General features: G+C 31.7%; 3 protein-coding genes and 3 non-coding genes across 9 annotated transcripts in view; 3 read left to right on the top strand and 3 right to left on the bottom strand.

The window, feature by feature from the left end:
• Window positions 1-10,143, bottom strand: part of LOC130442344 (NAD kinase-like) — a 38,869-nt gene extending 28,726 nt beyond the window's left edge. Inside the window, exons 1-2 of one of the 4 annotated variants that reach the window (XM_056776371.1) lie at window positions 9,820-10,143; window positions 1,316-1,399 (exon numbers count right to left, since the gene is read on the bottom strand). In XM_056776371.1, the coding sequence (XP_056632349.1) occupies window positions 1,316-1,399; window positions 9,820-9,947 (212 nt within the window). In that variant the 5' untranslated portion in view covers window positions 9,948-10,143. Of the gene's footprint in view, window positions 1-1,315; window positions 1,400-3,169; window positions 3,339-6,093; window positions 6,416-7,749; window positions 8,245-9,819 lie in introns of those variants that run through there. The other 3 variants (XM_056776370.1, XM_056776372.1, XM_056776373.1) reach the window with 3 other exon arrangements.
• Window positions 7,449-7,520, bottom strand: Trnae-uuc (transfer RNA glutamic acid (anticodon UUC)). Its single transcript has one exon. It is a non-coding gene; the product is annotated as a tRNA-Glu (tRNA).
• On the top strand, window positions 8,793-8,864 carry Trnae-cuc (transfer RNA glutamic acid (anticodon CUC)). Its single transcript has one exon. It is a non-coding gene; the product is annotated as a tRNA-Glu (tRNA).
• Window positions 9,559-9,629, top strand: Trnag-ccc (transfer RNA glycine (anticodon CCC)). Its single transcript has one exon. It is a non-coding gene; the product is annotated as a tRNA-Gly (tRNA).
• A 6,573-nt stretch (window positions 10,144-16,716) lies between the features above and the next one.
• Window positions 16,717-22,122, bottom strand: LOC130443037 (ralBP1-associated Eps domain-containing protein 1). Its single transcript, XM_056777483.1, has 4 exons — window positions 21,906-22,122; window positions 21,441-21,671; window positions 21,205-21,382; window positions 16,717-21,130 (listed from the first exon to the last, which is right to left on the bottom strand). The coding sequence occupies exons 1-4, from the start codon at window positions 22,053-22,055 to the stop codon at window positions 19,776-19,778; spliced, it is 1,914 nt and encodes a 637-aa protein (XP_056633461.1). The 5' UTR covers window positions 22,056-22,122; the 3' UTR covers window positions 16,717-19,775.
• Window positions 22,123-22,186: 64 nt separating this feature from the next.
• LOC130443038 (uncharacterized) lies at window positions 22,187-25,572 on the top strand. Its single transcript, XM_056777484.1, has 5 exons — window positions 22,187-22,207; window positions 22,263-22,554; window positions 22,622-22,690; window positions 22,746-22,835; window positions 22,892-25,572. The coding sequence occupies exons 2-5, from the start codon at window positions 22,443-22,445 to the stop codon at window positions 23,107-23,109; spliced, it is 489 nt and encodes a 162-aa protein (XP_056633462.1). The 5' UTR covers window positions 22,187-22,207; window positions 22,263-22,442; the 3' UTR covers window positions 23,110-25,572.
• The last annotated feature ends 203 nt before the right edge of the window (window positions 25,573-25,775 follow it).

The following is a 25,775-nucleotide window of genomic DNA, read 5'->3' as shown; positions in this document are numbered from 1 at the left end:
TAACGTATAATAATTATGGGCAGAATCGGATCTAGGTATATTTGAACGGAGTAAATAAATATATATAATTTTTCACGCATTTGGGGTTGTTTCTGATGGTACAAATGGTAAATTTAAGGCGGGGGAGACATATTATTTCCATTATTTTAGACATAACATACCTACAAACCTAACCTAACCTAACCAAGATGGTAATTATTTAGAATTGGTTAGGTTAGGTTATGTTAGGTTTCATTGATTCATTATATGTAAGTTGTACCATGTAATGTCTAAAATAATGGAAATAATATATCTCCCCCGCCTTAAATTTACTATTTGCACCCTCAGAAACAACCCCAAATGCGCGAAAAATTTTTTGGAAGGATTTTTGCCTGGAGCCCCAATTCTAAATAATTACCAAAAGTTATTCTTGATAAAAAGTTCTGCATAGTCCAAAAGTTAAAATACAACAATCAGATATCAATTTTTTAAAGCAGTATACGAGGTTTGTCAAAAAATTAAAATTTTGTGCAAGTGTATCTTTATTTTTAAAAATTCAGAAGAATATTATAAAATAAAGTGTCATCATGTCAGAGCATCCTAGATTGCGTCAAATTTAATCCCGCCAGAATCACAAAACTTGAATTTTCATAATAAAAGGCTATAATTGCATATACAACTTTTAATTCAAAACAACATTCTTATGAATTGTAAAAAATAAAGATACAAAATTCAAATTTTTTGACAAACCTCGTATACTGCTTTAAAAGATTGATATCTGATGGTTGCATCTTAACTTTTGGACCATTCAGAACCTTCTATCAAGAATAACTTTTTTTCATAGAACCACTAATAAAAAAGTTTTCCACTATAGGATTCCAACTTAAGTAGACACACTGTATATACCAGATATCGTTTATGATATATAGTCAGGGAGCGTAATGTCGAAAAATGAACCTCAAACTAATTTTTTCAAAGGCGGAATACGTCCGATTAAAAATGTATCCTACAGTTTACAGATTATCCCCACAGCAATAAAAGGGGACACAATAAACCCTTGTGGTCGCAGTGTACATACAATACCAATCAAAAGATTTTGCCCACCCCATAATTCATTCATTAGAATTTCTCTTTCGTATTAATCGCTTTCCAATTACACAATTTGAGCACCCAATGGTGTACATGCTTTGAACCCATGTTCCAAATTGTCGTTTTTAGGATCTGCCCCCCAAATACCAGATAAATGTTTGGGCTCCCTTATGCTTTAAACACTATCCGTAGAATTGACTTTATGTGGTTATTCATTTCGAGTTCTAATTTATAGTAAAAAACTTACATGACCATCGATGAATTTTTCATTATACGTCCACATGGTCCGAACTGTTGAACTGGAGACGGTGCGTTCAAAGATCGAGTCCTCCTGGAACAAAATAAGAAATAACATTAATTCCTTTTCTAATCCCTATCTTTTATAACCGTTAGGAATATTTTAGAAATTTTATGAGACAGTTCCACCAGGGAGAAAACAAAGCGGTCACCTCAAAGATATTGTTTATCAATTTGACGGGAATTTTAAGTTTTGATTCTCAGTACACGTCTTCAGAAGGAAATACTTAAACCTGATGATCAAGTACGAAAAATTTCAATTGATCTGATCATTTGAAATGTGTTTAGTCCAAGATCCTGAATGTGCGAAGTGAGATAAAGAAAGTTACAACTGACAAAGAAAAACATGAGTGGAAGAAATAGGAAAAGAAAGAAAAGCAAATGAAAGAAACGAAAAAAAAAGCATAAGCGGAAGAAATAGTTAAAGCAAACGAAACTAGAGAAACTGGAAAGAAGTGGAAAAAACACGAAAAACAGTCATAGAAGAAAGACGAAACGAACGAAATATAAGTGGAAAAAATAGGAAAATGATGAAAAACATAGATGGAAGAAATAGAAAAAGGAAAATTTTAAATAGGAAAAATAGAGAAGAAAGAAAAACAACTCGAGAAATTAAAAAGGAATGAAAAGCATAAGTGGAAGAGATATTTGATAGCATAATCACGAGAAACAGTCATAGAAGAAAGACGAAACAAAAGGAATATAATTGGGGATGATAGGAGAAGAACGATGTGTGGAAGAAATAGAAAAAGAAAGAAAATTCCAAGTAATAGAAATTGAGAAAACACGATAAGCATAAGTAGAAGAAAGAGGAAAAGAAAGAAAAGCAAACGAAAGAAACGAAAAAAAAAAAGCATAAGCGGAAGAAATAGTTAAAGCAAACGAAACATAAATGGACAAAATGGTTGAAACTAGAGAAACTCAAGTGGAAAAAAAACAGTCATAGAAGAAAGACGAAACGAAAGAAATATAAGTGGAAAAAAATAGGAGAAGGACGAAAAACATAGATGGAAGAAATAGAGAAAGAAGGAAAATTTTAAGTGGAAAAAATAGAGAAAGTGCAATAAACATAAATAGAAGAAAAAGAAGAAAGAAAAACAACTGGAGAAATTAAAAAAGAATGAAAAGCAAAAGTGGAAGAGACATTTGATAGCAAAATCACGAGAAACAGTCATAGAAGAAAGACGAAACGAAAGAAATATAATTGGGGATGATAGGAGAAGGACGAAAGATATAAGTGGAAGAAATAGGAAAAGAAAGAAAATTTTAAGTGGAAAAAATGCAGAAAGCACCATAAGTATAACTAGAAAAAAGAGGAAAGGCAAGAAAAAGAACTGGAAGAAATAGGAAAAGGACGAAAAGCATAAGTGTGAGAAATAGGGAAAGCAAGAAAAACTAGTAGAAAAAATAGAAGTACTAAAACTTGAGTAAAAGGCAGAGGAAAATCACGAGAAACATAGGTGGAAGAAATAGGAAGAGAAAGGGAATTTAAAGTGGGAAAAAGATGAGAAAGTGCGATGAACATAAGTAGAAGAAAGAGGAAAAGCAAAAGAACCATAAGTGTGAGAAATGAGAGAAGAAAGAAACATTTAAGTGGAAAAAAGAATAGAAGGTTGAATTGGAATAAATAAGAGAAGCACGAAAATCAGAAGTGGAAAAAATAGGAAAATGAAGTAAAACAATAATTATAACGGGATTTTGAGATACATCAAATGATTTATTAGGAAAGAAATAATATACAGTGATGAAAAAATAAAACCAATTCATATAACACCAAATATTGATGATAAAATTTTTTGTTTACCTGTAAAGAGCTTCACGTTCATTTTTTTGTTCTATTAAACTGACACACCTCGAAAATTCGTTAAAATTCATCATTAACAGTACGTATTAGTGTGAATTTTAAAGGAAAACAATCATGTATGTTTCCAATACGTTCCAAATGCGACAGTGTAAAAATTTGAACTGACGATAACAAATAGAGATACCTAAATTTAACTTAGCAACGATCAGAATTATTTTTGTTTACTTTAGATTTAATAGCAAAAACCGTGAGTCTAGATGACGCATTCAAAAAATATCCGATTTCTTTAGAACATTTTTAGTTAGCAAGAAATCTGGAGCTTAAAATGAGAATATAGGGAATACAGGGAAAGAAAATACATGTTTTAAGGCAATAAATATGAAATAGCCCGTTATAATATAATAAGAAAGAACAAGAGAAAATAAACGGAAATATATAAATGGAATTTTTGTTAATCCAGACCTGCGTACAGGAATTAAATTTCGTTACGACGTTGCAATGGGTTATTTAAACAGATAACAATGTCATTATTATTGTTCTTTTGTAATGTATGTACATAAATTCATTTAAATATGATAATAAATAAATAAATTGGATCAAACTGACAGCCATGACGACAAAAAAATGGAAAAAAGGAGAATTTAGTGTCCTCATTATGCATATTTTGTTATTTGGACGAAAAAAAAACGCGTTCGCTTAAACCAAGGTTAAGCTAGAGGAACTTTGCATCATCAATTTCGTTGTGGTCATATAATCTAATCCAAAAGTTCAAATTGGTGTTAATTCGACATACTAGCTCATCCAAAATCCACGATTTGAACTCCCTAACTACATTAACTATTGACACGCAGTTTGACAAACTCTGCGTTAGGCGTTTTATTCTATTTTATTCCCACCAATTTTTTGTTTCGAAGCTCTCAGTATAGTTCTTCCAATATCAATTGCAGATTATAAAAACCCTTGCCGACAATTTTGTTTCATCTACCATAGACGTAGATACCTCATTTTATAAATTTATTATTTAGAGATGCACTTAATTGTAATCCTACTTGGAACTTGAAAAAAAATGATTATTATACCTCGTCAACTTGCTACAACTGAATATCAAATTATAAAACGTAAATAGACGAGTAAAATGTAAGGGAGTTTGGTTTAAACAGGGTATCAGACATGAACTGAACCACCCGTCTTGTACCCCATTCGTTTTTATTTTCTGGAAAACGAAATTTCAAAGCAAAAACCATAGAGGAAAATAAATTGTTTGCAAATATAAAAAAAGAAAAAAATATTTCAATTCCAAATTATCTTTATGCTTATCGCAGAGTTCCTGGCAGGAATATTTCTAATTGTGTACATACTTCAACCAATAGAAATACATTTATATTTACGATCCGATGTTTTCATTGGTAAATAGCAGAGATGATGAGTCCACGTGGACTGACGGTTTGTTAGATGTCCACCGAATTTTATACGGGGAGTGAACGTTATTTTTCATTTCTTAATTTGGTATGAATGCCGTGCGTATTTATGAAACATTGATGGTTTTATGCAATTGATATTGTAAGAGCTATAACTTCATAGCTTCCAGTGGTCTTTTAGGTGGCAAATATACCAAATTAATGTCCCAAAAGTTGGAAATAATTATAGCTAGTTCCCACACAAATATTTCCTTAAAAGACCCAGATATTTGAACATAAAGACGATCATAATGGTGAGATGGGAGCTGATATATATCTAAGAAATATACATAATTCAAAAAGTGAGCAAGAACAGGATGTAAAAAACGAAAATGTAGTAGGAGGAAATGATACAGAGAGAAGAGTTATTTTTACGGGCAAAACTAGTTAATATGGAGCTTTTAATATTGCAACTTGAAGCAATTATGGACGGGAAGACAAACCAGATCTTATAGATACCAATTTTATGAAATTGCAAGGTTTTTTAGAAGTTATAAGGAATACGAAAGTTTTGAATATTTCAGGTACAAGCCGCGTTTTCTCAATCGAGAATTTCACAGGAGATTTTGGCATTGTCCACATCAATAAAGACGAATTTTTGTACCTTTAGATAGCAGTCAATTTATCGGGATAAATCGACGGTTATGTTGGGGTTTTCAGCCAAGAAACTTTGTTTTCTAAAATGTATCTACGCCTTGAACAATGGGAACAATGAGAAACATTACGTCAATTTATTCATCCATTATATTTTCTCGATTTAAACCCGAGTGTCGAATCTGTATTTCCTATTTGGTGACCTCCCCGAATTTTTTGGAAGCTATTAAACGCTTAAAATAGATTTCGAAGGTGCATACAGAAAAATAAAATGAATTTTTATAAAAAGCTTGCTTTTACCCATCGTATTGAGAGCTTTAAAATCAAAATAAAATATTGAAATACGAATAAGAAAAATATTTTTCAGAAATACACACAGATGCCCATTTCGTTCAAAATATTCATATCAAACTGCACAGTCCTGACCATGTAGAGAGAAAATTTTCCTATATCACACAAAAATGTCCCTATCTCCCCCAATAGAATTACCACGAGCTTCTCTCGTGGCTTTGTTACTATCTCCTTGCGCTACTATGAAGACAGCACTGGCTCGTCTCATTGCCATCTTACGTAGTTTGCCGCCGCGAACCGTGGCCCTATGGTAAATACGACACTGCACTGATCTAAGATAACCCACACAAAAATGCCCCTATTTCCCCCAATAAAATTACCACGAGCTTCTCTCTCTCCCTCTACCACACGGCACGTGATCTCTAGTCCGCTATTTCGCAAACCTATTCCAATTTCCAAATGTAAGTACTAACACAAAAAATAAATATGTCCGTACCACGATTAAAAAGTAGTATTGGGAATAAAAACAGAATTAAATCAATGTTCTAAAATGATAACTAATAATTTAATCAACATGTTTACCTTCGGTTTTGCGTTTTTTTCTTCGTTTCATTCAAACTAATGGCGCGCTTGAATTTTGTTGATTGCATATTCACAAAGATTATACACATTACAGATAAAAGTTGGAATATCTATCTAGGTACTTTAAACAAATTATCATAAGTTGTAATTTTTTTATCATAGTCGTTAAAAAACGATAATCGACAATTGAGGTTAGTTTCCAGTTATTTTAAGAATGTGGTTTTAATTTAGTTTTTCTGGTAATTTATAGTTTCAAATTTTTAAAACATTTTTCAATATTGTTAAAAGTAGACTACTTACTAGAACAACATTACTATAAATCACAATACAAGGCAATTAAAAACAAAACAGTGGCGTGCTTATTCAATCCATTATCAATTAGCTATGTCACTTTTCAATAAAATTTAGTTTGTAAATATACATATACATTTAAAGTCAACTTATAGTTGATCCAATTCTTTGGTTAATTATTCAGATTTAGTGAAAATTTCCATCATCAATATCTAAGTCGACAGTGTCTACAGTGTTGCCGCGTTAGAAAATTGTTTAGTCAGTTGAAACTTTATATTATAGTCCAGTTAGAAAGAGTGAGAAATCGGGTTTTGACAAATATGGCTTATATTATAATATTTTTGAAAATGCCTTGAAAATTAAACGAAATAAAGTAATTTTACATAGATTGCGTTATGAAAACAATTTTCTTTACTACAAAAATAGTCTAGTAGTGAAATATTTTAACTGGAAATATATTTAGAAAAAGACTTTTTCGATACCAGTTCTAGGTTAGAAGCATGTAACTAATAACTGAGGCAAATAGAAAATAGAAAAAATTGAAAAAAAAAACATTATTTCTGCCATTTTTTATTTATAATACTCTATTAAAAAAATTTTCATATTTTTTATTGAATTTTAAATTTTTTAACACTATGAACCATCCCAGAGGTGAAAGGGTAAGTTTTAAGGGAAAAGTGGCTTCACAACTTTTATTTGAAGTTTTTATAATCTTCTCAAAATATAAGCAAAAAAATGTATTTCAGGGTGTATTCCATCCCCTTCCCAAGGATTTCCACAGTTTTGTACGCATTTTTCCAAATATTTCCGTATAATTGCAATCATATCTACCAATAACCTGATTTCATGGTCTCTCTGACTAGACTATTAAAGTGAATACCATTAATGATCATTCAAACGCAAGGATAGGGAAAATTATATTTATTCTAATGTTTATTTAAGTATAAACCAACTTTTATTCTATTATACCGTATGGATACTTATATACGTGAAGATAAACAGAAAAATTACTAAATAAAACAATGTGAATTCTTAATATTTCTCTGGAATTTATCAAAAAAAAATTCCGGTACCGGGAATCGAACCCGAGCCTCCTGGGTGAAAGCCAGATATCCTAGCCACTAGACCATACCGGACTATATCAATTTATGTGATGTTAACTGATATTTACGTACACTTTATATTTAAGATCACTACTTACCAATTATACATTTTAATAAATGTTTGTTTTTACTTTTGACGTTAACTAACACTCAGTACACGTATAAAGAATCAATTTTTTAAAATTACCTAAATACAAACAATGTCACTAATTATTAGAATTTTGACAGCAATAAACTAGGTTAATAACAAGAATGTACTTACGGCCAAGTGCCAGATCTACTTTGCCTTCTATGAATTTCACTACCATCTTCCAATGATTTACTTTCAACTAAATCCAAATCATTATCGTGATCTTTAGACTTTACATTGTGTAAACACGTTAAACGAAATTCTAACCTATCAGCCATCCTGCATTGATGAAGAGTTGGTAAATCAGTTTCTGAACCAACCCATAACGAAACCATTATTTTAAAAATAATTATTTAAGAAAATCAGTTGGCAGTGTTTATAATAATTATCTGATAATTACACGACACATTTCTTAAATCTTTAACACTATTTTATTTCACCAACTTTCCCTATATAACCACGTATTACGGTGTCAGTAAACTAGTCTTATAGTTAGTATTGTAAGATTGCATTTGCTCACACAATATTTCAAAGAACGGAAACATTGCAAAAATGGAGTGCGAATTATGTTTACGTGGTGACTAAGGGAACAACACCAACAAACCACTTGATAATAATCTTAAAACTGATTGGTGTTAGGTGTTAGTCACTAACAATCAGTGATTTGATCATTAAATTGGTTGATTATAAAATAAATAATCTTTTTACAATAATAATAAAACAAACACCGAAAATACTGTTTATAACATAATACAACTATCAGATATATAGATTAGATCAGCTTCATATTTTTTTAATTTTTTTAAAATACTTGTTTGATATTAATAGATTTAGTATACTACATACAAGGGCTAGAAATAAATTAAATTGTTGATAAGTAATTCTTGACGAATTCATTGCATTAAAAAATAATATAATTAAAATATGTATATAAAGACCAAAGACCATTTAGACATAGGTATTTTATTTGCTAATAAAACGTGGCCTACTGTGAAGGTCAGTATTGATTATTGTATGAAATTTCTGTTGTTTAGACCTTTTTAAAATAACGTGAGGTGATAATTTTTACTCAAAAAGTATATTTCAAGGTAAATAAAGAATTTATTTTATTGAAAGGAAAAATTCATATACTTTTTAAACCGTTCTTGAACATAATTTCAAAGTGCTTATTTCAATCCGGTATGGTCTAGTGGCTAGGATACCTGGCTCTCACCCAGGAGGCTCGGGTTCGATTCCCGGTACCGGAAGTTTCTTTTATAAGTAATTTATCAATTTTCATATTATTTTTTTTCCAACTTCATACATATTACAATAAATATATTTTTAAATCCATCTCTATATAATATGTTCATTAATATACATAATCGACATATATTAATCAGCTGTAACTAAAAATTATGGAGGGTTTTCGTAATGATTTCTATTCATTTTTTTTTAGAAAAATCGGTTTAAAAGTTAAAAAAATACGCTAGAGGGTAAAAATATTGATAAAATGTCCAGATAAACAACAGATGAAAAACTTTCCAGAATGTCGTTAGTATACACGAAGCATGAATGTAGCAATCGTAAATTAATTGAAGAATGCTGAAATAAAACATTTAATCTCATAGGTCATTATTGAAACTTTCAACAACTGTGTTGTACAGAAAGTTTTTGAGGGTGTAAATAATTGGAGTTTCGTTTAAAATTTACCCTGATGCTATGTGGCGCCACCTTTATTTAACACATTTCGAGGAATACTTTTTCATATATACTCATTCTCTTTACCTTTCATACAAAAAATGCAGTTAATTACTGAATCAATATTAAATTCATTGTATTTGACTAATTATTACTTTTCTATTGTATAGATAACGAGCTTAGCAGGCGTATATTTCGGGTTGCATAATGTTTAAGTATGAATGTGTATATTTCAAAGTGTACTGAAAATTTTTCAAATGAGCACTGCTGGTGTAATGGTATCATGCAAGACTCCCATCCTTGCGACCCGGGTTCGATTCCCGGGCAGTGCACAATTTTTTATTACTAAAAAAAGTTGAAATATATAAGTGTGATTTAAATCATAAAATATTTGAAGAAAGTTCTTCAAATTTACAAAATTTATTGATTATCAGGGCCTGTTAGCAAAAACACATTTCAGGTAACAAAAAAGAGGCTATACTATAGATATAGTAGAAGATTTAAGTTAGTTTGAGTGTTTACCTGAATTTGTTGAATTTTTCAGTCGTTCTAGACACAACGGTTTTTGTCGGTTTTCCCAAACCTTCACATTTTAATCTTTCCTCGTCAGCGACAATAGCCCTGGCGAGTTGTAGGTCCGATTCATTCATATTTTTAAATAATCAGTCAATAGACAAACGTACAAAATTAAACAAACACTATATTCATTAACTGAAATGAATTTTTTTAAATAAAGAATGAAACGTATCTTTACCTCGATCGCTAAAGTTCGAACACCAATAGAAAACTGTTTTAAACAACAATCGAAGATCGCCAAGTTCGAGCTGCGATTATTTCTCTGGTTCTGAAGGTTATACAGGGAGTAATATAATTAATGGTTCTGTAGGCGGCACTCGAAAACGTTAAAAAGTACCACTACAATATGAAGATTAAATATTGATTAATGCATATATAACATACTAGTTAATTCTCAGGATAATATTTTCGATATATCTTCTATTTGGTTTTCGAGTGCAGTCATTCAATACCTTTGGGATTTTCTTAAAATATTATTTCGTCATCTTGAGCTTCGCCATCTTAGTATCTCATGTGTGGAATTTCGATTTATAAAGTACCATCTGAAACGTCAGAAATTGGTCATAAAAGATCAATTGGTTTTATCAAATGTCCAGAATTTTTTCTAAATGTTTAAAAGATCATTGTGATATAAGCGGCGATATTAGCGAAGCAAAGAAAATGATTTCATTACTTTATATGCAGTTGTATATATCGCAGCGACGTGTTGAGACTATATAAATAGTTAAACGTTTCTGGAAAATGATATAGGAATTTGTGTAAAGAATAAACGAAAACCCATAAGATATTAAAAAAAATTAAATAAGTTGTTTTTGTCGTAAAGCTCCTAGTCGGTTAAAGATTATAAAAACTACGATATAAAGACTACAAGGTGTGTTCTTCCCGAGCAGTGTTGCCACAATTTAAAAGCTGATTGTAAAAATTGAACTAGAAAATGTACTAGATTGTACCAACTGTGTCAATTATTATTTTAAGGATGAAAAATTTATATTAAGTTTACCGATAAAATTAGCAATACAAAAATCTCACGATCTAAATATAAATCAACTTGGCTCTGTGTTCTAATTATTGTTACAATCTAGTACAATTTCTAGTTTATTTTATTAAACGAAAATATAAAATAACTTTATATTTGCGAACGCAGGGAAAATGTATTAGAAAAAAGGAAAAATGTACTAACGTATAAAATACACTAAAATGTACTAAAATTGTACAATTGTACTAGCTCTGGCAACACTGTTCCCGAAGGCTCATTTTCGACTCGTTCTGCGCATCTATTAAGACCTTAATTGGCGCGTCGTTTTGGGAACGATTTCTCATTGGCTGCTTCCCAGCTGATGCGCAATAGCACACCTTGTAGTCTTTACATCATGATAAAAACATAATTAGCATCGATAAATTTCTAAAAATTGGCCATAAACGTGGTTCGGTACTGTTGAAATTTAATTTACTGACAAAATCTGAATGGAAGAGAATACATTTTTAAAAATTGATGCAGAAAGCTCTTCGATTGTCCATCTGTGTTATGATGAAGGTAAAAAACAAAACAATGATTTTACGCATCCAATTTGAGTCTTAATAGGACAATCAGTACATGGTATATTAACTAACTTAATAATTTTTTATGACAACATGGACTATAAGTTATAACTGACAGTCTTTATATCATCATATCTTCACAAACTGGGTTTTACATTGGAAGATATGCACTGGTTAATTTACAGAAGATTAAACATTGAAAATAAGCTGCTCCTCTATAAGATGATTATGTCGAACTATGGGATTCAGCTCTGGAGTACTACTGCGAGTAACTCTAATATTGAAATCCTCCAAAGGTATTAGAACGAAACTCTTAGAACTATTTTCAACGCCCCGTGGTGCATGCCCAAACGCATGTATGATAAAGTCATAAGGGAAACGTAAATTATCAAAAAGAAGAGAAGAGCCGGACCCAGAAGGGAGTGGAATATGGAACTAGCAAACAATCTGGAACAGAGGACTCAATTAGAAATGGAATAAATCTTTTTTACTTTTATAACCCATCTGGCTAAAAATAATAAACTACGGGAGGGTATGTTGGGCTGTCAAATACCTTCCCCCCTACAAATCACCGGACTGGGATGGTGGCATACATCCATGTCTCCTTCAACAGGCTCTAGAGATATTGACTGGTACGGATCTTCATATCCTGCCTTGCTAAGAGGTACATACCTGACGTGTTTATCCCAAAACCAGAGAGGAACGACTAAACTAACTCCAAAGCATACAGATCTAACCAGTTTTCTATTGAAAACAATGGAGAGGCTGCTGGATCGGTATTTAAAGGAAAATATTTTGGTAGCAAGACCATTACATGCCCAAAAATACGCCTTCCAGGCTGACAAGTCCACGGACCTGACTTTGCACCACCTGGTGACGTGGGTGGGGAGCATACTGTGCTGTGGAAAAGTCGGAATGGCAGCATTTCTTGACATCGAAGGGGCATTCGACAACACCCCTTTCGAACTTATTTGCTGATTGACGACCTGATCAATGTTCTAAATCAGGCAGGCTTATACTGACGCCTTGGTCATCATTTTCTCGGAAAAGGCCGCCTCCACCTCTCGGGGGCCGATGACACGCAACATTGGGCCGCTCGTCTCTCACCAAACAACTGCTCCAGCTACATAGGCGCGAAATCAGACTAGTGACCGGACTTCTAGCCGGGCACTGTCATCTAAGACGTCGTTATCGTGGGTATCACGGATGATGCTGGTGCCGCTGGTGCATGGAGGAGGACGAAACTGCAGAACACGTTATCTGTGAGTGCTCTGCACTCATTTAGGCAAACCCCACAACCTCCCTACGACATCAAAGGGTTCAAGCCAAAGCGCCTGATCGGCTTCTCGAAGGACATCGGCCTTTGGTGGGGCACTATCTGAAGGCCCATGTGCTCAACGACTTCACAGAGCCGATACACCATGAACTATGAATCCAACTAGCTAAAAAAGAAATTTTATAGTTTCAATATTTGCATTTTTATTTTGTTTTACTTTTTGTTCTTATGTTGCTAAATGAAATTATGTCATAGGTAAGTATTAATGGAAATAACCTAGGTTCGGCTCTGGCCTCTGACGAAATATTTTTTTTGATAATTTATTATTCCTAATGTATAAAAATGTCGGGTTTGCAAAAATAAATAGACCGATTAAAGAAATTATTATTCTTTTTATTTAATTTACTGTAAAAACTTGTATAAAAACGAATAAATAAAAAACTGAGTCGAACAAGTGTTTTTGTTTGGTTAATAATTTTTCTTGTGGATATCAAAAACGTACAAAAATATTATATTAGTAATACATAAACAAACATTTAAATATTATAATTTGAAAGTATAATTAGGGAAATACCATATAAACTGAATAAGCGAATAAAAAATTAATTCAGTATTTAGAGGTTATGTCAAAAATAATTGTCATAAAACACCGCATTAAGGTACAGTAATAACAAAAACGAATGAATAATACAAATATTTTCGAATGATTTACGATTTAAAGGTATTAAAAAACATTCTGAAAAAAACTATATTATACAGAAGATCCAATCAAATTTATGTTATATATTAACAGGGCCGGATTAAGATTTATAATGCCCGAGGCTTAAATAATGACGGGGGACCCTTAAGGAATTCGGAAAAATTAAAAAAAATAACATCAATAAGTTAGATTTGTGGTATCAACACATCAAAAAATACAGAATGTTTTCCAACTGATGGGGCCCTCTTGGACCTGGGGCCCGAGGCTATAGCCCCCCTATATTAATCTGGCCCTGTATATTAAATACATAACATTACATAATTTTATTAGTATACAGTAAACTCATTTAGTAAAAAATGCAATAAAATTCTCATTGTAACAACAGACATTTTAAACTAACCTAACCTAAATATCATTTGTTACATAAGAGACAGCTTGACCGTGGGGTCGGGGATTTGGCCGAATTTTTTTGTGTTGAAAGAGGACCCCTAGTACAATACGTGGTTAAAATATTAGAACGCACTACACACGCACAAATTCTTGGAAACATTGACTAAAAGTTTTTTAAGCGATTTATGAACTTAAAATGTCGAATTTTTAGTCAAAAATCTTTTTAGTTTAGAGAGTTAGGGCTGAGTCTCTTGTGTCGGAGATCTCGCGTTCGATTCCTCCTTCGGATCTAATTTTTTTCCAATTTTTCATCCTATCCTTGCATTATTTTTAAAAATTTTGATTTACCATAATACAGGGATTCTTCAGGAATTTCCTCTCCTAGGAAGAATCAGCAACTTCTTCAGTCGACATTTTGAACTTCGAATTGTAAGAAAATTCCGAAATACGGAATAGTGTCTGTTCACGACATAATCAAAAAATGAAGTGCTGTTCAATTCTCAAAGATTTGCGCAAAGACCTATGCGCAGATGTCCGTTATAATCCTAAGGAGACCCCAGATCAAAACAAGACCATAAAACTGAATAGAACAACGAGCACGAAAATTTTTCAGTCAATGGAAAATTTTACGTTCTTAAGCTAATTTTAAAATAATGTAGGGATGGGAAGCACTTTAATTAATTGTTAGGATAGCAAAAAAAATAAAAAATTGACAAAAAAAAATAGTCGAAAACAAGATGCGAATGAAGAATCGAACGCGAAACCTCCGGCATATAAGACCGAGCTTCAACCGATTAAGCTACATCGACTATTACAATATGCCCACATTTAAAGTTCATAAATGGAATATTTTAGTCGATGTTTCTAGGAATTTTCCGAGTAGTGCGACCTAATATTTTAACCACGTATAGTACTAGGGGCCCGGATCCCCGACCCCACGGTCATGCCATCTCCTTGATAGGGCAAATTGACGTTGATTATTAAAATAATAAACCCCCAAATATTTATCGAAGTTCACAATTGAAAATTTTTGTCTCCTGTCTAAATATAAAAATTTATAAATGGGAAAACTTATTTCCACATCAACTGATGTAATAAGGGCTTTTTTATAATTGTTGATTATGGTAGGATCCAAAACAATGGATTTAGTAAGTTATAAATTGCAATCCACTAATTTTTTCAATCAAATTTTTGAAACAGATATAAAAACAAATCAAAACTGGAACACTCTGTATTTTCATTGTGTATTTTCGTAAAAAAAGTGGCTCTTTACTTGTTTTTGTTTGGACCATTCGACTACCTGCTTCAAGATTAGTTGTAAACTGCTTCAGAATAGCAGATTTATAAATTGTTTTTGTATTGAAACACCAGAACACACTGCCACTACACCAACACTCACAGTTACACTGTCTGACGCGCGTTTCGATAACCAAGTTATCATCTTCAGAGACTGAAAGTAAACTCCAACGATTCCAGAAATTTCAACTCAGTTGAAACGCCTGCCAAAGCCCTACATGGTTCAATACTTTTTCAATTATACACAATATGCTATTTACTGAGAATATATGCAAATATTTTTGAAAATACATGCATAGGTATTTAGAGAAAAAAGCTACAATTCCAATTCAATTTCAATTTAACAACAAATTTATACATTCTAGTGTAAAAAATGATTAAAATCCCAAAAGACACAACGGTTTCCAGAAATTTCGAGGTTAAGTTGAAAAACATGCATATAAAATGTAGAATAGAACTTTTACGTTAACATATCTTCTTAACATCGAAAACCGATAATTTCATTTCTCGATTCCATCAGTTCCAATGATTCAATGGTCAAAATCTAATTAAATTTTACAGAATATGAAATTTTTCGTCGGAAGAAACAACACTCATTGAAAAAAAATTAAAATACGTTTCAAAAGTTACTTCTTCTATACCCTCAAGAAGAAGATTAAGATACAAATGAAGAAATGAATATTTTATTGCAAGTATACTTTGTCATTCAATGATATAAATGAAACTTAGTACAGTTCTGTCATACGGTCAATCGATTCAGATTAATGACTTGGGTTTTGCCTTCTTGTCGTGTATATTAAATAATGTCAGGGTCGTACTTGATCTCATATTGCTCCAGAGAACTACCTTGACCATTGTTGCATGCACATTCATTTTACATAAACTCGTAACAAGAACGTTCAAAATTGGGTCGCAAAAATTAAAAACTGCGTCTACATTCACTTGACTCAAACTTTTTAGCGATTATGATATATGATACAATCAAAATAAAAATATTTCTATGTCGACGTTACTACACAACCATTTAAGGCAGATATGTACATATTCGTCTCCTAAAGTCATTTGCGGACTACCGAGATGGGTATACGAGGTATGGTTGATAAATAATGCGACTGGCAATTAATAGCAACCAGGCAATCTAAGAGAACAGCTGATCTACGACTAAATGGCGGCCGTGGGGTAAATACCATAGAGAAAATATTAAAGATAGAGAAAGTGGCATATAATTTAAATTGTATTATTGGACGACAGATAAAAAGCATCGGTTTACTACCCTCTACTCGCCAATAAATTCAAAACTTGTTGGATGAAGCTCCCATACCTCGCTTTCTATATTCTTAGATATTTTCTCTATGGTAAATACTCGATTTTTTCGTTTGTACCATGCCAGCTTTTCTTAGATTTTTTCGTTAGTGGAAGGCTTTTAAAATCTGTTTCAGTGAAATTATAATATAGCTGAAATTGAGAGTTTTTGCAGTTTTTCTTAGTCTACAAGTAGTGCAACGCTCGACCCGGGTGGGGGAGACTTCTTCGACTTAGGAATACAAAAGTATCTTCTTCCAAAGTGTGGTGACTATGTATAAGTTAATAACCTTACTATTGGTACAACCCTCGTAAGTTGAATAAATAAAACACAATACACTTTTAAAATGCATATTATTGTTTAATTAAATTTCATCTTTAAATATAACTTTTCATCATAGAATTTGAAAAAATACAATATTTTGATGTAAATAAAATTACCTCATCAATCAATAAAAACATGATATTTTTTTAAACAAATGTCTTTTAATAACTCGGTCAATATGTTAAAAACAAACATACTGATAATTTAGTACAAGTCAGGTAACTGAATTTTGATTTATTTGCATTAAAACTTGACCTAACCACACAATAATTTTAATTTGGCATTCACATCACATTATAATTATCAATTAAATAATACTGGATAGATTTTTTTGATCTGATTTAAGAAACAGACGTTGGAATAGGTAAAAGCAAAAAGGTAATCATCTACATATATTTGATATTCCTATATTGCAAGCATCAGTCTAAAGCTACTCTTTCCATCACAGCTCTCCATAAAATGATATATAAATGATAAAAATTCTGTAAAAGGATTGAAATACCTCTGAAAAATAATTACCAGCTAGGAAATTATCAGTACTAAAGTTGCAAAAACAAAATATACAAAAAAATGCTTACAGGAAACAAAAAAATGAAGAAGCAACTATGAGAAATATTGTGAAGAAACAAGAATTCCAACCAAGAAAAGTTTCTAATGCAAACTTCAAATAGACAATATGAGTGGAAGATATTCTTCTTTTTCCTGTCCTTGACAAGTATTTCTATAAAATTCAAAGTTTTCCTTTATTTTCATCCTTGTTTCTCTATCTGGGTGTCTTATTTTTTGCTTTTTCTTTGGTTTTCCTGGCCATGATTAATGGGTTCATTATCAATATATTTGTGAAGATATAAAGTTCAGCTAATAGACCAGACTCAGATATAGCATCAGAAAAAGATGAGGATCTGTACTAGATGGTAATATTTTTACTCGAGGATAAGAAATGAAAATACACCATAGGATTAAATGCAGACAGTTTGTAGAGAAGATGGAGGACCACATCAGATTGTAATGTCATTTTGACCACCGTTCAATGAATACCTGTTCAAATCTAAATTTTAGTGAAAGGAAATTATTATATACTGGATGTAAAAAAATAGACATGGAATAACCTCTGTATCCTCTTGTATATTAGATATTCATGAACTATTGGAAAATTTCAATGAACTATGAGAAATATTGTAGAGGATCAAAAATGCTAATCAAGGAAGACTAAGAAATGTTTCGAAAGGAAACTTTTATAATACGTGGGGCAGATATTCTTCTTTTTATCTTATCCCGATGACTACCAGGGGCACTGTTGAGTCTATGTGTCTGTCCTCTTCCAACTATTTTTTCATGATTTCATATCCTTAACAAGTGGAATTCAGAGTTTTCCTTTTATTTCATCCTTGTTTCTCTATCTGGTTCTTACGTTGACTTTTTTTTTGGTTTTCCTATTTACTTTGTTTTCCTGGTCATTTTGCACTTGCTTATTATCACTATATGTGAAGATGTAAAATTCATCAAATAGCTTATACTCAGATATAGCATCAGAAAAATATGAGGATCTGTACTAAATTAATATTTCTATTCTATATTGAAGCAGATAGTTTGTAGAGACGACAGAGGACCACATCAGCTTGTTATGCCATTTTGACCAGTTTAATTCTAAATTTTGATGGGACACAAATTCAACAAACAACTATTAGTAAGAATTGTCATGTAGAAAAAAAGCATGGTTGTGAAGAAAGTAGACTATGAATAACTTCTTCAATCTTCTATATATCAAATAATAATCAAGTACTGGAAAATTTTGTGCAATAATGCAATGCAAAAATGCTGACCAAGGAAGATAAAGAAAAGTTTCGAATGGAAAGCTTGTAACAGAAACTTTGAAAATATGTGGAAAAAATATTCTTCTTTTTATCCTATTCTTCGGGGCTCTTCTAGGGCTCGATAATCTTTTTGTTCAAGTATAGGAAATGGAAATTTGCAATAGCATTGAATAGAGGTAGTTTAGTGGACCATATTAGATTGCAATGCCATTTTGACCTATTCTTAACTTCTTTTAATTCGTTCATTTTGGTCATACTTTCTTTGATTAAAAATAATTCTACAACACACTTTTTGTACATATTGCACACGATTTTTGATGTCAAGATAAGAATAATAAACAACGATATGGTTGGTAAAAATGAACAAAACCGAGATTTACAAATAATAGACCTCAAGTCAACATCTAGAATTAGTCTTAAGTTCTTAACACATGGTTTGAATACCAACGAGGCTCCAAAACCACTAAAACAGCAAAACTTCAGCCTTAGATTATGCTTCATGAAATATTCAAGAATGCCTAATAAATCTCTATTTATATGTGTATCTAATGCTTCTGGATCACTCTCAAAGTAATGCAGGACCTGAGTGAGAGACACTGTCACAGATATCAAAAACATATACTAGGAACAAACACCAGATACTATTTCGCTAGTTTCAGATGAACTCTGATCCATGCAAACCCTCTTCTTTTTAAGTAAGACCCAGAAAAATCAAAAGATTTTATATCAAATCCCAATTTGCACAAAAAAGATCATGATTCAGCACATCAAATGCCTTGAAGTAGATAGATATGACAGATTTTACTTTATCAAGTGCTCTTATTATGTTGTCAGTGATATTTAACATTGCAGTTGTTGTACTATGCCCCCTACGGAATCCTGAGTGTGCACTGCTCGTTTGAGGACTTTTGAAACTGCTGGCAACGAGCTTACAGGACGCAAATCTTTTAACCTTAGGTACAGGATAGGATAAACATTTCCCATTTATTAAGTTGCATTGACGTCGTAAAGATTATTATTTAGTAATATAGGAGCTGGATAGATATTCAATTAAATGATCGTTCAATGGTTGATGAGAAAACTACCTTTTTGTCAACTAATTTCAATGCAAAAGCAAATATCAAAGTTCAGTTACATTTAAACCTCCAATCAACCATCATAGAGAATAGATTATAAAAAACTACAATTACATAAATCAGACATTCACTTTATCGAAACCTATATTATATTAAAAAATAATTACTACCGATTTTTCACTTATTAACCTCCACTCAATTGTTTCTCCAATCTAACTTTCAAAGTTAACTTTTCTTCCCTTAGTTCGGCCAATTCTTGACTAAGTTCTTGACAAATCCTTAATAATACGGTATTCTCTTCTTGTAGCTGTTGGAACAGCTGCCACTTGGCTTTGTCTTCTTGAGATACAGGACTACTGTTCACTTGGGGTTTTCTGTAGATTTCGAAAGCGCCGTGTTTTCTCGGCGCTTCGTCACTAGTACTTGGTTGGGAAAATTGTGCAAAAAGTTTTTTTCTTTCAGCTTCATAAACGTCTCCTCTAAATATTCCTTCAGATACGTTTTCATATTTCTCAAATTCGAATTGTTCAAAATTAGCAAACGCTTCTGCATGAGAAGAGGAATCCCCTTCGGATCTTTGGTTGATTAGTTTCTTGGTTCCTTGAATATTAGGACTAATCCTAGGGGGAACTGTCGGCGGCGCCCCAAGTTTACTAAGCCTATTCAAGTCTAGAGAAGAACTTCGACCATGGGTTTTAAATGGTCTAGGTGGTGGAGGGGGAGGTTTTTCCTTTTTTGGTGGAGGGAAGGCAGGAAGGCTTACAGGACCTTCTTCACCATTATTTTGATTATTAGGAGGGGGAGGGGGAATTGCTCCTGGTCCGGGAATATTTATTTTCTTTGCTTGAGGACGTTGTATGGCACTATTTTGTGCTCCAATATTCAAGTTCTGTAAATTTTGCGAGAGCGCGTTTTCTGAAAATTTTTTTGGGCTATGCAAATCCTTACCATCAGTTTGATCTTCTACATGATTATTACTAGCTACTTCTGGGGTAAGGCGTAATGGTACAGGGTGGAGTATTTTGGAATCCTTATCTAAAGTAACTTTTTGAAAGTCAAAATTTACTGGTTTGGGTCCTGGAGAAGACACTGAACTGGTAGGACTATCAATAAATTTGGTCCACTCTTTAGCTGTATCTTTAGTCTGAGGGGATAGTATAGGTTCAGTTTCAGGACTAACTGAAAGTGGAGTTTCATTTCCAGGTACTAGAGTAGGTGGTAGAACATCAGGTAGTTCAATATGATTTCTTCTAAGGACAACCAGATGCATTGCTGTATTGAATTCCTGTAAAGAAAGTGCTCCATCTTTAGTAACATCTGCTAGCTGCCAGATTTTCCTTAGTTCGTGAATGGGAAGGCGGGATTTTTCAAAGAAGGTTCTAGCTATAGGACCTGCTAATAAGGCATTAGTGTCAGGTTGGAGGGATCTAAACTGATTGGTGTAATATTCTCTTTGTTCATTAGTTATGGTCCATACTTCACTTGAAACTTCAGTATCTTCTTCACTGCTGTGCTTTTCAGATGATTCTTCTTCAGTTCCTAAAAAATGATTTTATATTAAAACAAATATACATTTTGGAAAATTTAACATTGAATTGTAATTGTTTATTTACCTAATAACTGCCTCTGTTCCTCAGAAATAAGTCCATGCCACACTCCCGACACAACCCAACTCCTATCTTGAACACTATTAGTTGGAGTAGGACTATCTGAGGTTGCACTAGACATATCTGGAGAACCATTTCTTACAGTCTCACTCTCTATTTCTGAATCTGTACTGGCAGTATCCACCTAATAAATGAAAGGGCATTTAAAAAATCAATTTTTATATAAATAAAATATGACTTACTTGTTCTGTGTAATCATTTGGATGATGCCTAAGTTCAATTAAATCTCCTATGGGACTTTTATTATCAATAACAGTCCAAGTAAAACGAGGCAAGGGAAGTTCAATCTTTGAAGTTAATACTTCACTTCTAACAGGAATGTTGGCTTGATAAGCTGCCACCAGCTTCAGTGCAGAAAAAAATTGTTTTTTATTCAAGTAGTTACTACCGAGAGCCCAGCAAATATCTGATATCTATAATTAATAATGTACTGTACATTGTACTTATCCAAACTGTTTATAAATTTATAAAATTGTGCACAATAAAGAAAACCTATTGTGTTTAAATTTGATTGATGACAGTATATACGAACATGTGGATAATGGGTGAATAATTTAATTACAGCCTATCTTTATCAGGATTTAATGATAGTTACAATAAAAATTGAAGGTAAACAATTGTTATCCAAGTGCACAACTGAAACTTACTTGTGAAATGACATCTTCGGGTACACTCCCCGATTGAATTAATTCAATTGTCTTTGTTAAGGATGCTTTACCGGAATTGTCTTCATCACAACACAAGAAAACATCTGAAAAATACCTTTGTAACGTATCAGAAAGCTGTAAATCATCCATTTTTCAAAAATATATTGTGACAGACATTATAACCTTTTCGTTTTGACGTTTCCAATTGAATATGACACATGACTTTGATAACGTTCAGATTTGCCAACGTACATTTGGTTTATTTATGTTTTGAATTGATATGGGGTTAGTTGGATTCTCATGTATTAGCTTCTAAAAGTTAAAAATTCTATTCTTCTGATGAATTATAATTTTTAGTTTATAATATAAACAGTATTGAAAATTGGAGTGTACCTTCTTTGATATTACAACTGAAGTTCCCGTAAATTAAACAGCTGATTGGATCAATTATTTGTATAAAAAAAGAAAAACAACGAAATATATGAATAAGTAATACATCAACAAAACAGTGAGTTTTATTTTCATAGCTACTTTGACATGGAGAATAATCGGCAAACAACTCGAAATTCTGTCAATACAGAATTAACATCAACTCAAATTAATGCTGTTGAAGATATGGTAGTTGTACCATCTAGTTCGCAGGCAGAAGGTATAGTACGGGATAACGAAACATATTTTTTTCTTAGAAATGTATTTTAACAACTTTGGATTTGTAGATACTTCCTCTATGGCTACTTCTGAGGTAACAAATAATATTCAAACGCCTTTAATCATCAATGGTGCTGGTAAATACATAAAAATTCTTAATGTAAATGAAATATTGTAATTTTAAATTACTAGGTATGCATTTAGAAAGACCAAGGGTGATACTAGTCGCTAATTCAATAATAAGACACTGCTCTCCTCAATTGGTACACATCATAAACCCAAGTAAGTGACTAGAATATGTTGATTAGAATTTGATTAGAGGAGATTTTGTTTTTCAGATCCTCATGTGCATATAGGAGAAGAAGATGTAAACAACACTTTCCATCGCCGTTGTATTGAACTGAAATATGAACTTTTGAAACGAAAATTAAATTTATTAAAACTCAAAAGAGACGGTCTAGCTAAACAATTCGATACAAGAATGAAACTTCTCAAAACTCGTATTTATTTTGAGAAAAAGAAACTATATATATTTCGTAAAAAATATAGGTGTTAATTTTTTTTAAACATTTTTCAAGTTTATAAAAAAGGATCATTGAGGAAAGAAAATTTTCTTATAATTTCGAATAAATATTACTTCAGACTTTCCTATAAAATTCTCCATATCATTTAACGACTACTATTGTATGTTGAATCGTTTTCTGTAACCTTTGACACTATGGGATTGTTTTAAAATATATACAGGGTGGTCTAGAATTGATGTTTATTAACTTATAGAGCTGCGAGTACTTTTTCATTTATTTATTTCTAAATCTCTAATATATCATTCTCTTTTTGAATGTCAGGATTGTGGTAAAATTAATTGCTGTATTCTATAGTTCGATATAGAATGAGTATTAAAAATCAAAGAAACATGGAGGTTTTAGATATTAATTTATTATATCTTCATATTGTACTTCCCTTTGAAAACATTCAGAAAAATCGGTATTTTTGTATAAAAAGGGTCTAATAGTTAGTCTTTCATCTAAAAAAACTGTTCATATTTAATTTTCCCACAATTGGTGGCGGATAGTGAAATTGCACATTCCCAAATTTGATTCTATCTCCCATTGGAAAACAGTATTTTAGCCCAGTTTGATACACATTTTCATTGTTTAATTAACAATAATTTGAAGTATTTAAATTTTAATATGTGAAAGTAATGAAAAATGCCTACAAACTAAAGATTTTATAACATTTTTTTGAAATTCTATTTATAAATATTTTCGTTCCCATGTCGACGTACATAAGTAACACCATAATTAGGATACATGTTCAAGTGAATTCTTCTTCTCAGATTTTGATTTTTCCCTTTTCCGGAGAAATTGCATTTGACAGCAGTTTGAGCGTTTCACTGTCTTTCATAAAGAATTAGAAAAAGCTAAAATGTCACCAAAAAAGTTCTAGCTTTTGAGCTTAGACTTTTTCCATCTTTTTTTTATAATTTTATGAGACTTGTTTAAATCATTTTTCTATTTTTCTACTACTTCCTGGATTCCACTGTAGCATTGACAAAGATTAGGTCCTTTTCGACTTCTTTTAACCATTTTTCTCCATCTTCTTTTAACCACTTTTCTCTTCGTCTTGTTTCAACCACTTTCCTCTTCGTCTTCTTTCAACCGTTTTTCTTTTATCTCCTGGATCTCATTTTAGCAATAACAAGTATTAGACCCTTCTTTACTTGTTTTAGTTCTAAAAATACATGTACATAATTTTGGACAAGATTGTATGTATATAAATTTTCTACAAGAAATTCATTGAAATGAAAACGATGAAAAGCATCAAAATACTTCATTTATATTCTTGTGTCAATTTTTATGATTTCATCATGGTTTTTCTTCGTTCTGTTCATTCTTCTTCTTTATCGGCAATCTGTCAGCAGCAATGCAAAAGAATTGAAGGAAATTTTTATTGAACCAGGTTCGCATCATCTTCCTGCGCCTCTTTTCCCAAATATTTTGCTTTGTAGGATGGCTTGGATCGATGCATATTATCTGGATTCATTTCCCATTATGTGGCTGAAGTAGTTTGCGAATTTCTATCGTTATCATCACTTATTTTTCCAATCTTCTGAGGACTTCTTCATTTGTTACTTGGACAGTTCAGTTCTTGACTATTTGTGAGAGGGATTGGGATTCTTGAAGAAGGCACTCACCTATTTTCTATATATTTTTCACATTTTCATTTTTAAATGAATAATCTTACTATTCTTAAGGTGTGTATCTTTCAGATACAGTCAATATAAGCTGCAGTTTCGCTAGTCTATATTTCACAATCAGTTTTCATATTTCATTATTCATAATAAATTTTTACAATTGAACAATTCACAAAATATGTATTTCCAATTCTGTAAGCTATATATCTATATCAAATTTTCAAGATATAATGTTTTTGTCAATAATAACCTTCAGCTCGAAATTCCATTAAGACAACTTACCATTAAGACTTAAGACCATTAGCTTAGAAATTAATTGAAAAGAAGCAGTTCCAATGTAGAAATCATTTTCCAATTTTTCAGACACACCTCGTATATCTACATATACAGGAAACTGGAGAAATATTTAAAAGATGTATGTTTTTTTCAAACTGTATTTCAAAATTTTCGAAACTTATTAATAATAGCAAGAATTTTCATATTTTGACTTTGATTTGTTAAAACCTACATTATGTAGCTATAATACTTGATTCAATTACCTTTGTTACGCTAGTATTTAGTTAAAAAGTTTTCAGTTTTATCTGAAATTGATTATTACTTTTTATTTCATACACATTCCAAATAAATATTATTTTAATAATAATAAATTTATTTATAATAAGTAATAAGTCAAGTACTTATTTAAATTGTTGGATTCTCATCAACAATAAAAGTTCTGAAAATATTTTGTGCAAACACGTTAGACTGTATCAATTGAATTTATTTATTGAAATGTAAGAGTTTTTTTATATAAATAAAGAGATGAATGTATGTTTTGTTTGAATATCCAACCAATTTGAATAAAATTGACATTTTAGCCATCTTTGTTTTATTGCAACTATCCAATATCCCTCGTATTTGTGATATCACTTTTTCAAACGCCCCGGTAATTCCAATTCCACGCTCCTATATTATAGGTCATCCTAATTCTTACAAAAAACCTCTAATGAAATTCTGGTTATTTTAATCTCGACATTTATTATTTAGAA

Source organism: Diorhabda sublineata, chromosome 4 (genome assembly GCF_026230105.1).
Source record: "Diorhabda sublineata isolate icDioSubl1.1 chromosome 4, icDioSubl1.1, whole genome shotgun sequence".
NCBI lineage: Eukaryota > Metazoa > Arthropoda > Insecta > Coleoptera > Chrysomelidae > Diorhabda > Diorhabda sublineata.
This window is presented reverse-complemented; position numbering and strand designations above follow the sequence as displayed.